At 37.3% G+C, this 11,231-nt stretch overlaps 1 protein-coding gene across 2 annotated transcripts; it reads right to left on the reverse strand.

Moving 5' to 3' along the window:
- Positions 1–798: 798 nt before the first annotated feature.
- On the reverse strand, positions 799–10,404 carry LOC101161114 (glutathione hydrolase 5 proenzyme). Of its 2 annotated transcripts, none has more exons than XM_004084588.5 (12): positions 10,044–10,404; positions 9,741–9,871; positions 9,551–9,640; positions 6,255–6,444; positions 6,018–6,178; positions 5,774–5,920; positions 5,514–5,644; positions 2,458–2,642; positions 1,775–1,866; positions 1,446–1,552; positions 1,171–1,281; positions 799–1,095 (listed from the first exon to the last, which is right to left on the reverse strand). In XM_004084588.5, the coding sequence occupies exons 1-12, from the start codon at positions 10,199–10,201 to the stop codon at positions 949–951; spliced, it is 1,650 nt and encodes a 549-aa protein (XP_004084636.1). In that variant the 5' UTR covers positions 10,202–10,404; the 3' UTR covers positions 799–948. The 2 variants fall into 2 exon arrangements, with proteins under 2 accessions (XP_004084636.1, XP_011491165.1); XM_011492863.4 differs by having other exon boundaries at positions 9,551–9,664; positions 10,044–10,310.
- Between the last annotated feature and the right edge of the window lie 827 nt (positions 10,405–11,231).

An 11,231-nucleotide genomic window follows, 5' to 3' on the forward strand; every position in this document is an offset into this window, starting at 1 on the left:
CAATGTTTAAAAAGGAGCAGATAATTCGAAGAATTATATTCTTCAACTCTGCTCCTTTTCAATTGTAAAAATGTTCAATAATGTACAACAAACATATAAACAACAATTTTCATGAAAGAAAAAAATGCATAGATGAAAAATGATTGAAATGAAAATGATATAGAGGAATTGCTTCACTGTATAAGGTCAAAACTTATTTAAAAAAAGGTTGTATAAAACATTATCAGTGTAAGTTCAGTTGGTGGAACCCTTTTGCACTGCTTCTTTCACATATATATATACACATTCAGCTGCTGTTTCTTTGTTTTCACATCTCCAAAAGTCTTTTAATGACTGTGAGGAAACTGGATTTTCTAGAAAGGACTGTATTAATAAAAATATTATTAGGTTGGTTCGTTTCCCTTTTCAGTTTCCAACACACAGAAATAATGAATAAGACTCAGAGACAGTTACTTAGCTTCAGTGAAGATTTACTCCGCACAAAACAGCACAGATTTGTACGCAGGGTTACCGACAGATGAACAAGATGCATTCAAAGTCCGAACAAAGAGGTTCAGCAAAAGGCCTGGCATATATACCTTGCATTTGCATATTCAAAACCTCATTCGATGGATCATGGTGTGAAAAACACACCCACAGACTGTTGCAGGCTAGATGCTCGAAGGTCAGAGCACCTAAAGTGTCAGATCTCTTGCAGACATTTGCCAGAACGCATACACCAGAACACACAAAGATGAAAAAGGGAGGATGTTAAAGGAATGTTGCGAGACAATAGTCTTGGTTGTGCTCTGTCTGGAGTGTAATATAATTTTGAGATAATACATAGTAAATCGAGGTTAAGCCATTAATGGAATAAAAGGTAAAAGTTAGTTTAATAAAATGCAAAAGGGAGTGTCTAACTATTCTGTTTCTAATCATTCCTAACAATGACATTCATCACATGTGAGCTCAGTAACCATCTGGCTTTCCCTTTTTTCTGAAATCAGACACAGCAAAGATGCAGCCGTCCTTTTTCTCCACAGCGTTAACACTGTTGTAAAATTTTCGGAGCGTTGTATGGTTGTGTCCCAGTGCTTTAAGACCCTCAATCACATCCTGAGGAGCAAAAAGAAGAAAATAATTCAGATGGAGCAAAGGCGTAACGTTGTTTTAACAATAAATGCTTTTTACCTTGTCAAAGTCACGTTCAAAATCCACTGCATTTTCAGAGTCCACAACAGCAATAGAAGTATAAATGGCGTCCTTAAGACTTTTTCCTAACCATAGGTGGTTAATGAGAGCCTTGAAAACAAAAACATTGGTTTTCCTTATCTAAAAAAACGGTTGTTTTGATTTAAATCTGATGATCAACATCTAAAAAAATATAGATATAAAGACAGTTTTGTTATTAGAATTGTAAGTTAAAAATCTTTTCTGCATCAAGCGTGACCTCTATAGACACATACCGATGCCATTGCAGTCGTAATCCTGCCCCCACCAGATCCTCCAATCGTAAGTGTCCTTGATTTAGACTTCAGCACAACGGGGGACATGGATGAGGGGGGACGCTCCCCTGTCAACAGAACTTCTAGTTGCAATTATATGTTACAAGGTCAGTTATAAGAAGAGTTGAAATGTTAAAAAGTTGCTTCTTTCCGTCCTGCTCTTTTTCAGTTGGACAGTGAGATAATCAAAAAACAAAGCTGTGTTAGTACAATCAAGTATTTAAAATAACTGCATTCTAGTTTTTCTTATAGAAGCTAAGATGAAAATGAAGTGATGCTGGTCAGATTACCAGGTAAGATGCTGTCTGCTCTCCCGCAAAAGTCTCTCAGCTCATTATTCAGGATGATGCCTGTTCTTGGAGACACAACCCTGGACCCAAAACTTTGAGAAGAAAAAACAAAAAAGGGGGTCAACATTAAGTAATTTTTCACTAACCGTGCTGTTATAAAATAGTTTTGTTTAGTGTTGTTTACATAATCTTTTGAACCTCTTCAATCTTTTCATTCTCGTACAAACACAACTATTCATTTTTTTTCATCTGTCATTCATTGGTATTGTTTTTTTTGTTCTTACAAAATGCTGGTCATGTAACCCTTGTGCTATCTCAGATGACCCCACCCTTACATTGACGTGTTCTTCCTACCATGACAAAGGTGGATAAAGGTGGAAAGATTTCATATAATCCATGGACACCAGTGAAGATCACAAATCATTGAAGTTAAAAGGTTCACAGCAATGTCTAGTCTAGTGGGTCTAGATGACCCAACTCCCAATGTTAAAGTGTGCCGTGGCTTAAAAAAGGTTGAAAAACACGGGTCTAGAAGACCCAACTCCTAATGTTAACATGCCTAGGATAGCACAAGGGTTAACGTTGGGAGTTGGGTCATCTAGACCCACTAGACAGTGCTCTGAACCTTTAGGGGATAAAATATTGAGCTCTCAATTGTGAAGCAGATCTTTTGGGTCACCGACATGTAGTTTATGGTGCTGGTGACAGCAACGGCAGATCCGTCTTCATGTAGCACCGACACATGCGTGGTGCCAGTGCTGTCCAGGTGTGGGGTAACGTTGTAAAACTGGAGCTCATGCGTCTTGTCATCTGTTATAAAGCTTCGTATGTAGTTGGCAAAGCTTTCTTCTGTGAATTCCTTCGCCCTCTGTGAGAAATATAGAAACAAACAGGAATATTTAAAGACCCACTCCAATGAAATCATGTTTTTGGTGATGGTTTTTCTGATGATGGAAGACATTTATAAAGAAAATTTCGATTAAAATTGCATTTCTGAGTATTTCTTTGTTCAAACTGTTGTGAATCGGAAGCAGATGAAAAGAAGAAAGATCGTATTTGTGACGTAGAAAATACACTAGGCGGGCCACAACTCTGCGCGCCGGTCCATTCTGATGCATCCACTTGTAGACAAACAGATTCATGAACCTTTTCTTTTTCTTCGTCCAAGCTAGAAAACTGCACGGCTGGATGGCTCCAATATTGCTTGTCATTTTTGTTGTGTTTGTGTGTAATTCAACAAGTGTATCAATCCCCAGCTAAATTCATCTGGAACGATAGATTGTAGAAGTAAAATGTTTTGCACTGTTTGTAAATAGATAGCTCAGTTATCAGTGATGGTAAGGGGGGCGGGGTTGCTCAGTTCCCCACAACTCCGAGGCAAATTTTTAATGAAATACTGCAGCTCTGCAGAAACTATGTCTTATAAAACAACAAACTTTTTTTTTGTTTGGTTAAAAACGGCACAATCATAATTAACCCTTGTGCTATCTTAGATGACCCCACCCTTACATTGACGTGTTCTCCCTACCATGACAAAGGTGGATAAAGGTGGATAAAGGTGGGGTCATCTAAGATAGCGCAAGGATTAAAACGCAATATAGCTGGAAATCATCATTAGAGAAGTGGTAGGAGACATCGCTGGACTCCTGGATGATCTTCCCCAGGGGGCTCATACGTATCAGAAACAGAACATGACCCAGAACAAAGCCCTGAGGAACACCGCACATTAAGCTTGCTAACTTGGACATTATGTGGCTATAGCCGTGACACTTAAACTCTGAACAGATAATTAAGGGGAAAATCTGTCAAAAGCTGGTGAAAGATCTAGTAAAACTAGAACAGTATATTTGCCAGAATCAGGAGACATCACAATGTCACTGGATATTTTCAGCAGGGCTGTTTCTGCAGAGTGATGTTTATGAAAATCTGACTGGCTGATAAGTGTATCTTATCCAAGACAGTTAATTCAACTATTGAAATTATTTTAAATTGAGTAAGATAATGATTCAGTTACAATTTAAAATAAAAATGCACATTTCACTCAAAATGTTTAAGTAAAACATTTTGAAGAAATGATGAAGAGATGCTTAAAGAAATCTTTAGAGCATTGTACCGTGAGAATTCTACGGTAAATATTGTAAAAATGTTAAATGTTATTTTGAAACACTTTAAAGGTTAAAGTAACCAATAAAACTAGCAGGTTTACTCTCTTTAGTCGTCACAGCCGCCTTTTCCTTCCAACTATTCTGTCAGAAACCGCCTAGCTTACACCAAATGTACACCTTCTCCATCAGTAAATCCCTGAAACACCTTTGAAATACATTATACAGCAATATAGCAATATATATATAAATTAGAGTCCAGAAAACAGTGCAGGTAAATAAAATGGCCAGAATCATAAAGAATCCAGGCGTGTCTAACTTGTGGTAGAAATGTGCAAATGGGGCAAAGAAGTTCACGTTTGCCATTATGCTATGTGGTTTTTCATCACTGTAACACAGGTCTGCCAAGAATGAAATGGGACACCACTTGGAAGATCACATGATACAGACATGTTTAAAACTTGTTGCAAGGCACGCAGTAAAGCACACCAATATAGCAGACACTGTGAGGGGCAACATGGCACGAATTACAATCATCAGACTGAAATATTCTGGGTCACAACCTTAAAAAAAGGTTAAAATAAAAACAACAAATAAAGAGGATACGTTAGTCGGCTCCTACAGAATGCTCCTCTGTTATGATTAGGGTTCTTTTTTGCTTTAGTTTTTTTCCTGTTTTGTTTCGATCATGATTAGAGTTCTGCTTCCTTTTTTATTTTGAAAATTTCCTGCTTGTCTTTTTTTTTTGAGTTTTACTTCCCTGGTCCCAATCTCTCCTGATCGTTTTCACCTGTGTCTCGTCAGTCCTGTTTGTATATAAGTCTTGTCTCTGCCTTCCTCTGTGCTTGTCCATTCTCTGTCCTCCTGGTTTGTCTGACAGGGGTTTTTTTTTTTTTTTGGTTCACCCTGCTCAGTGCTTTTTGTTTGAGTGTTAAAACATTATATATACTTGGAACCACCTTCCTCCTTGTCTCTGAATTTTGGGTCCTTCATCAACCCCCCCTACCTAACACTGTTCTATTCCAAGCAGTTTTTAGCAGTTTTTATATGGATTGGGCCAAAAAACAATAACCCAACAAACTAAGCAAGACAAGGAAGTTACAGAGCAAAAACACATGTATTGTAAAACACAACTGCCAGACTGTAAATCCTCTGCAAACAACTTTTAGAATTCGTTTCAAAACCCATTTACTGGTCCATCAAATAAGAGACCCATGCTGTCAGGCAAAGGTTACTGGCATCTATAGATCACTCAGCCGGCTTCCCATTTAAGTTCTCCAGCTTTAGAGAGCAACCGTGTTGCCTTCCATTACAAAAATAAGGTTGCTTCTGGAACATCAACAGAAACACTTAGACCACAGAAAGTAAATTAAAGTGTGTGAGTCTACAAAGAAACTGACAATTAGGCTCAATAATAAATTTTAATATGAAATAAAATGTCTCAAAGAATGCATCTATGTGAAAGAAATGTGCTGTAGATAGAGCAGAAAAATATTTATAGCCACAAGAAAGTCATGGAAACTGAAATTGTTAAAATTCTATGATAATATCGCCTTTTCTTTTTTAAAAATAAACAAATTTCACTAAAATCATGTGGCTGATAACAAAATACTTTAGAAGAGTTTAGCAGAACTTACCTTTTCTGAGGTGAACCTTGGATCTCGAATGTATTTCTTGAGTCCATTTGCAAACTTGAAAGATTCAATGTAACGATGATAAAACAGTGTCTTTTCTTTCCCAGTCAGACTGTCTGGATTTAACGGGAATCCTACAAACAAACACACACACACAAAGAAGTATAAATACTTGAAAACACTCATCAGTTGAGGCTATTCCTTAAACGAAGCTTCATAATTTTGCTCCACGTCTGAGAAACGGCAGCTCTGCCACTGGGAACCTCTCATGATGTTGAGGATGAGGGTGAGGAGGCTTCCTGCTGCAGGCGGTGGGGGGAAGTACATCCGATACTCCCCCATAGACACATTCCATGCGTCAGTCAAGGTAGCCTTGTATGATGCCAGGTCCTGCAGCTCAAGTGTTCCTCCTGAGCAAAGCCCATGAAACAAATGCTGTCGGCTCAGCAAAAGCAAAGGCAAACCCATTAATGGCTGCATAAATCTCTGAAAACTGTCTAACGGTACCTGCTGCCTTCACATCCTGGACTAAATCTTCTGCTATTTTTCCAGTATAGAAGACATCTGGTCCTTGGTTTGCAATCATCTCCAGAGTGTCGGCCAGTTTCTCAAACTTGACAAAGTCTCCAGCTTTAAGAAAGTTATTGTTGTTGTCTGTAAATAATTTTCTTCAAAGCAGAAAAGATCAATTTACAATGCTGTTTTCACATTTTTTTTCACATCTTGCTATTCTTTTATCAATACCGTAAAGACTGGGTCTCATTTGAATTTGGGATATTCTCAATGTGTGAATGGAGGAAATCAGAGATGGGAATTCCCTCTCTTGCCAGCTTGATGGCGGGCTGAAAGAGATCTGCCCAGGGCAACTTTCCATACAGCTTGTGAGCCGCTTCATATCCACGAATTTCTCCTGGAACTCCAATCCATTTCACATCTAAATAAATGGAAATACGGACAAAGATTATTTTTAGCTCATGACACATTTCCTCAATTCACTTCAGAAACCTCTTATAGTCTAAAATAAGGTGAGGTCCTCTGACAATTGACCATAACACTTCATACACATGTTTTATATATGGAAAGAAACCAAATGTCAACAAACATGTAAGAACCAAACTAAATAGTCTGAGTACATTTGAATAGTATGAATAATTTACATGATTTGCTTTGCTTGAGATTTAGCTTTACTTTATATTTAACCCTCGTTTTTTTAACGCACAGAATTTAGTTTAAACATAGGAGTAGATGTTTGTATTGTATGAAGTAGCAACATACTATAGTGTGAAACTTTGTTTTATCTTTTTATATCTTACTCTTACTGAAGTAAAACAAAATTAATCATCCTAAAAAATACTGGTGATTAGGTATCAGTGTCATTTTAATTAGATTTATTAAGTTTAAGGCTGATGCTCTTGTAACAGTAAAAAAAACCGGTTAAGGTTTTTAAACTGCTGCTGACTGTACTCTCAATCAAAAAAGTTTCTGTAAACTATGTTTTTTTTTCCGAATAGGTTTATGATACACAACATTATTTAGCTGCTGTCTAGAGGGAGAGGTACTGAACATATATATTTGCACATAATTCTATTGGATCATAAGCCAATAAAGTCACATTAAGGTTGACAGCAGTACAAGAAAAAAAGACAATTGTATATAAGTATATAAGTAGACTATATAAAACAACCAAAAGTTTCTTTTCTTTAATTTGTTTTGCGTGTATTGTTTAAATGTTTCATTAGAGTGGAATGACGCTGGAGCAGGATGTAGCACAAAGTCTTGTGTCTAAAAGGACGTTGTATGCACTTTTGTCAAAAGTAAAAATAAATTTTATATATTTTTTTAATGGCATAGTTTAACATATATTATTTTGTTTTATTGTCCTTTGTACGAAAAACAGAGACTTTGTATGTATGAGGTAATAGAAAAGAAATGTCCTCATTTGTTTTGCCTATCTGAAGATAAAATCTTACGTTGGCTTTTTGAAAATGAAATTTTGTGTTTGGCAAATTTTGTGTCAAAGGCATGGCCAATAAGAATGGACACTTTGTATTCTGTTAGACTCTGATTAGGGGGGTTATTGGATTTTTGTGATGGGCATGTATCTTTATGTATTTTGTCTTTCAGTGTCATATAAGCCCGTGTGGGCTGGGCACATTAGTGCATGACACTTAAATAAATCCAATCAATCAATCAATCAATCAATCAATATATTTAACAAAGCAATAAGTCAGTTCATTATTGGGTTAATAATTCTTGTTTTATTTATTTGTAATTATAACAGGAATTCAAAACAGTGTCTCCTGGGTTTAGAACAGAAAGGTTCTTTTAGTATTGAAGGTTGGAGATCTCTGGAGAAAAGAGATGATTCTCCAGTCACTATGTGAGGTCAAAAGGTCAGCTTACTTTGGACACCAGAATTTTGTTTGTAGGCACCAGTATTTCGGTAGAAGGTAGCGAACCCCATGTCAGGGTAAATTGTAACTGCCAAATGTGTCATGATAAGACATCAATCATTTTTTTCTGCACATCTGTGAATTCTACAGAGGTGAAGTTAGTGGGATATTGGACATTCAGCAGACATTCGCTCCGGGAACAATGTGGCACTCGAGCTGAAAGAAGAGCCAGTCAAGCACATTGTGCCAGCTAGAGGTGTCGGTAGACTTTTGTGTTTAGATTTAGGGACTGTCAACAAATTGCTTTACCAACAACAACAAAAGACAACACATTCAAAATCCTCTTGGTTATAGACATAAATAGCTAAAGTGGGAAAAGTGTAAGATGTAAGACCAGCAAAACAATACAAACAAAAATGTTACATTTGGGATCAATTTTATGAAGGTAATAATGTTCCAATATGGACGAGCTTGTAGATAATTACAACTGCTCAAAACTGCTGCCGTGAATCACGAGCACATTACAACTGCGCTTGGACTTTTGATACATTCCTTGCTAGATTTATGTGTCAAAACTGATCTATAACTGGTAATGGAATGGGGGCGGGGTCAACCAATCAGATTGCAGGACTTTAATGGGCTTCTTTACCAACAAGACTCGGTAAAGTTAGGAAGATTTTCGCAGATTTGAGCTTCCAGACTCAATAAGTCTTCTGATAAACGTTCTAATGTGACACCACATATATGAATGATTTTGTATTAACACAGAGAGAGAGAACTACAAAAGCATTTTGAAAGAAAAAAGATCATTTTTTTCTGCCTTTTAATGAGGATTGTTTTCTTACAGCTGTAAATGCAGAAACAGCAGCGGGATGGGTGCCAAGGGACCGTCAACAATTTGCAAGCTCCGTGAAAACACTATTAGATTAAGAGTAAAAAACAATAATCCATCAAAAATGTAAAACTTTATTTTTACAGCTTTACCTCTAGAACAGTAAAACTGATTAAATATTATCGGGGACAGCAGTTTAGATTAGCTTTTAAGTCTTTTTCTAATTTTTGTAATTTCTAAAAAAGGAATCCGGAACAGAAGAATAAGCGAAGAAAAACGCGAAAACTTACACTAAAAGTACCGGTTAACTAAAATTAAAAGAAGCCTCAAAATCTTCATGAGACTTAAAAGCTAATAGAAATGGTAGATCCTGATGGTACTTAATCAGTTTTACTATTTTAGAGTGATTTGGGCCGATTGGGTCCTGTACCTAAAAAGGCATTGAAGAAAAATGCTAAAGTTTACACAAAAAAATAGAAAAAATCTTAAAAGCTAATCTAAACTAACCAGTAGTGGTTAATCAGTTTTACTATTCTAGAGTGATTTGGCGTAATTGGTCCAATAATTCAAAAGTTATTGAAGAAAAACGCTTAAAAAATTTGTTGACAGTCCCTAAAACTGAATAGTGCGAATATCTGCCAGATATCCAATATCCAACTCTACGGAAGAAGATTAGAGCCTCAGAGAAAGAAAGAAAAATTGTGCATAAAAATATTCTGACTTGTTTTCCCTCCAGAATTCTGACTAACAGAGAACAAGAAAAACAGACAGGATGGGACATTTACAGGAAAACATGCATTTTTCGGCCAGACTACCTGTCATGCTCTCCTCAGGACAGGACTTCAGCAAGTCAGATTTCACTTTTGTAGGCGATGCCTCTCTGGAGTTGATGATTCTGACATCACCTTTAAAAATGTCAAACACAATAACTTCAATTCTATGTGTGTCGAACATTATGACAAAAGAGAAAATGAAGAAAACTGAGCAAATGTGAATGTCTGCTACCAGAGCTGTCCATCACTGTGAATATGGTGCCCCCTCCAATCCCCGCACTGTGCGGATTTGCCACAAAAGTGCACAGCAGCGCGGCAATAGCAGCATCTACTGCAGAGCCCCCTTTTTCTTTAAGTATGGCCCTGAAACAATTCACGCAAGAGCAAACTGTCACTTATTATTAGTGCTACACTTGTGATTTTTCTGTGATATGCAGAAATATTAATGAAAATGGCTCCAGAGACTCAAACTCTGACAGATTTGCGTTATAAACGGCACAAGCAAATGCAAACATGTGGGCGAGAGTGCACCTACCTTCCAATTCCCGAGCATATCTCTGAGTCTGTGGCTACTGCTGCTTTAGAGAAAGGACACCTGGGTCTCGTAAACACAGCTATACACACAATCACGGAGATAAAGCTGATCAGAATCAGCGCGCAACAGAGATAAACTTTTGCTTTAGACCGCGCCATGGCTCCAACTAAACGCAATCTGCAGACTTCCGTGCACAGCAATTCTGAAGAGGAGTGCCACAGAATGAGACAGGAGACAACACTTCAGGGGTTATAGCACCGCAGATGAACAGGATGTGGCTTCTTGCTCAGTTTCTTCCAATAAACTTAAGAAACCAGATATGAGCTCTTGATGTGTATTGTTTGAGCAGGCAGTTAGAGGGTTAAAGGAAGAGCTGCATGACGTCCGTGTCACACAAAATGCAGTGGAGTGCAAACGCAATTGGAAATGCAATGATAAGAAATCAAAGATGTGTAAAACACAAGTCATATTTTTTATACTGTTAACTTTATTTTCAGACTAATTCCAGGGTTAAGTATGTACAATGTGGGTCATAAAATATATTTGATATCCATAAAACTGAAAGAAATCAACCTGAAAATGAGATGTCTAGTTTGAAAGACAGAAAACAAGCTGGTTAAACATTATGGTTAAATATTTGTTGATGAAACATTGAAGAAGCAAACAGATGTGGTGATAAGTGTTTGCTGCTAGACCTGAGAGGGAAGAGGGATTGTTTGTCAAGAAAACAGGATTCATTCCTAAAGGGTCACTAATTGACTCAAGAGTTGTGAAGTTAAAGACAGAAATAAGCGTTGGTGAAAAAGGTGAGATCGTTTTTAGCGTTATGTCTGCAGGCTGCAGATGACTGTAATGGTTTTGGCACCAGATCAAGTAATTACATTTTATTTGAAACTCTTCCTGTTCTTTCACCGGCTTGGTTGTGATCAGTTTCATTATGTTCCCCTGTCTACTACTTTGGTGAGAGCTCCTTTAACCAGCAGCTCTCTCCATCCTGCCTGAGAAAGAAGTTTCACTAAAGTGCCTTTCTCTGAAATAGTCTTCTCTTTTGGATTAATGAGTTTTATGGAATGGAAGTAATGCACATGACCTGATTTCTCTATTCAGGGAAAAGTGAAAGAGGCTTCAGCACCAAAACAACAAAAGCTGTTTTTCTTAGTGTTACAGGTCCTCAACTGCTGCTTTTCC

The sequence above is a fragment of the Oryzias latipes genome, chromosome 18 (assembly GCF_053564925.1).
Source record: "Oryzias latipes strain Hd-rR chromosome 18, Olatipes_Hd-rR_3.1".
Classification (NCBI taxonomy): Eukaryota; Metazoa; Chordata; class Actinopteri; order Beloniformes; family Adrianichthyidae; genus Oryzias; species Oryzias latipes.

Coding starts and splice junctions, on each gene's coding strand:
- LOC101161114 (XM_011492863.4), bottom strand. CDS start 10,201: ATGGCGCGGTCTAAAGCAAAAGTTTATCTCTGTTGCGCGCTGATTCTG. Junction 9,872..10,043: donor ATATGCTCGGGAATTGGAAG/GTAGGTGCACTC, acceptor GAATTGTTTCAG/GGCCATACTTAAAGAAAAAG. Junction 1,096..1,170: donor TTGAACGTGACTTTGACAAG/GTAAAAAGCATT, acceptor TTTGCTCCTCAG/GATGTGATTGAGGGTCTTAA.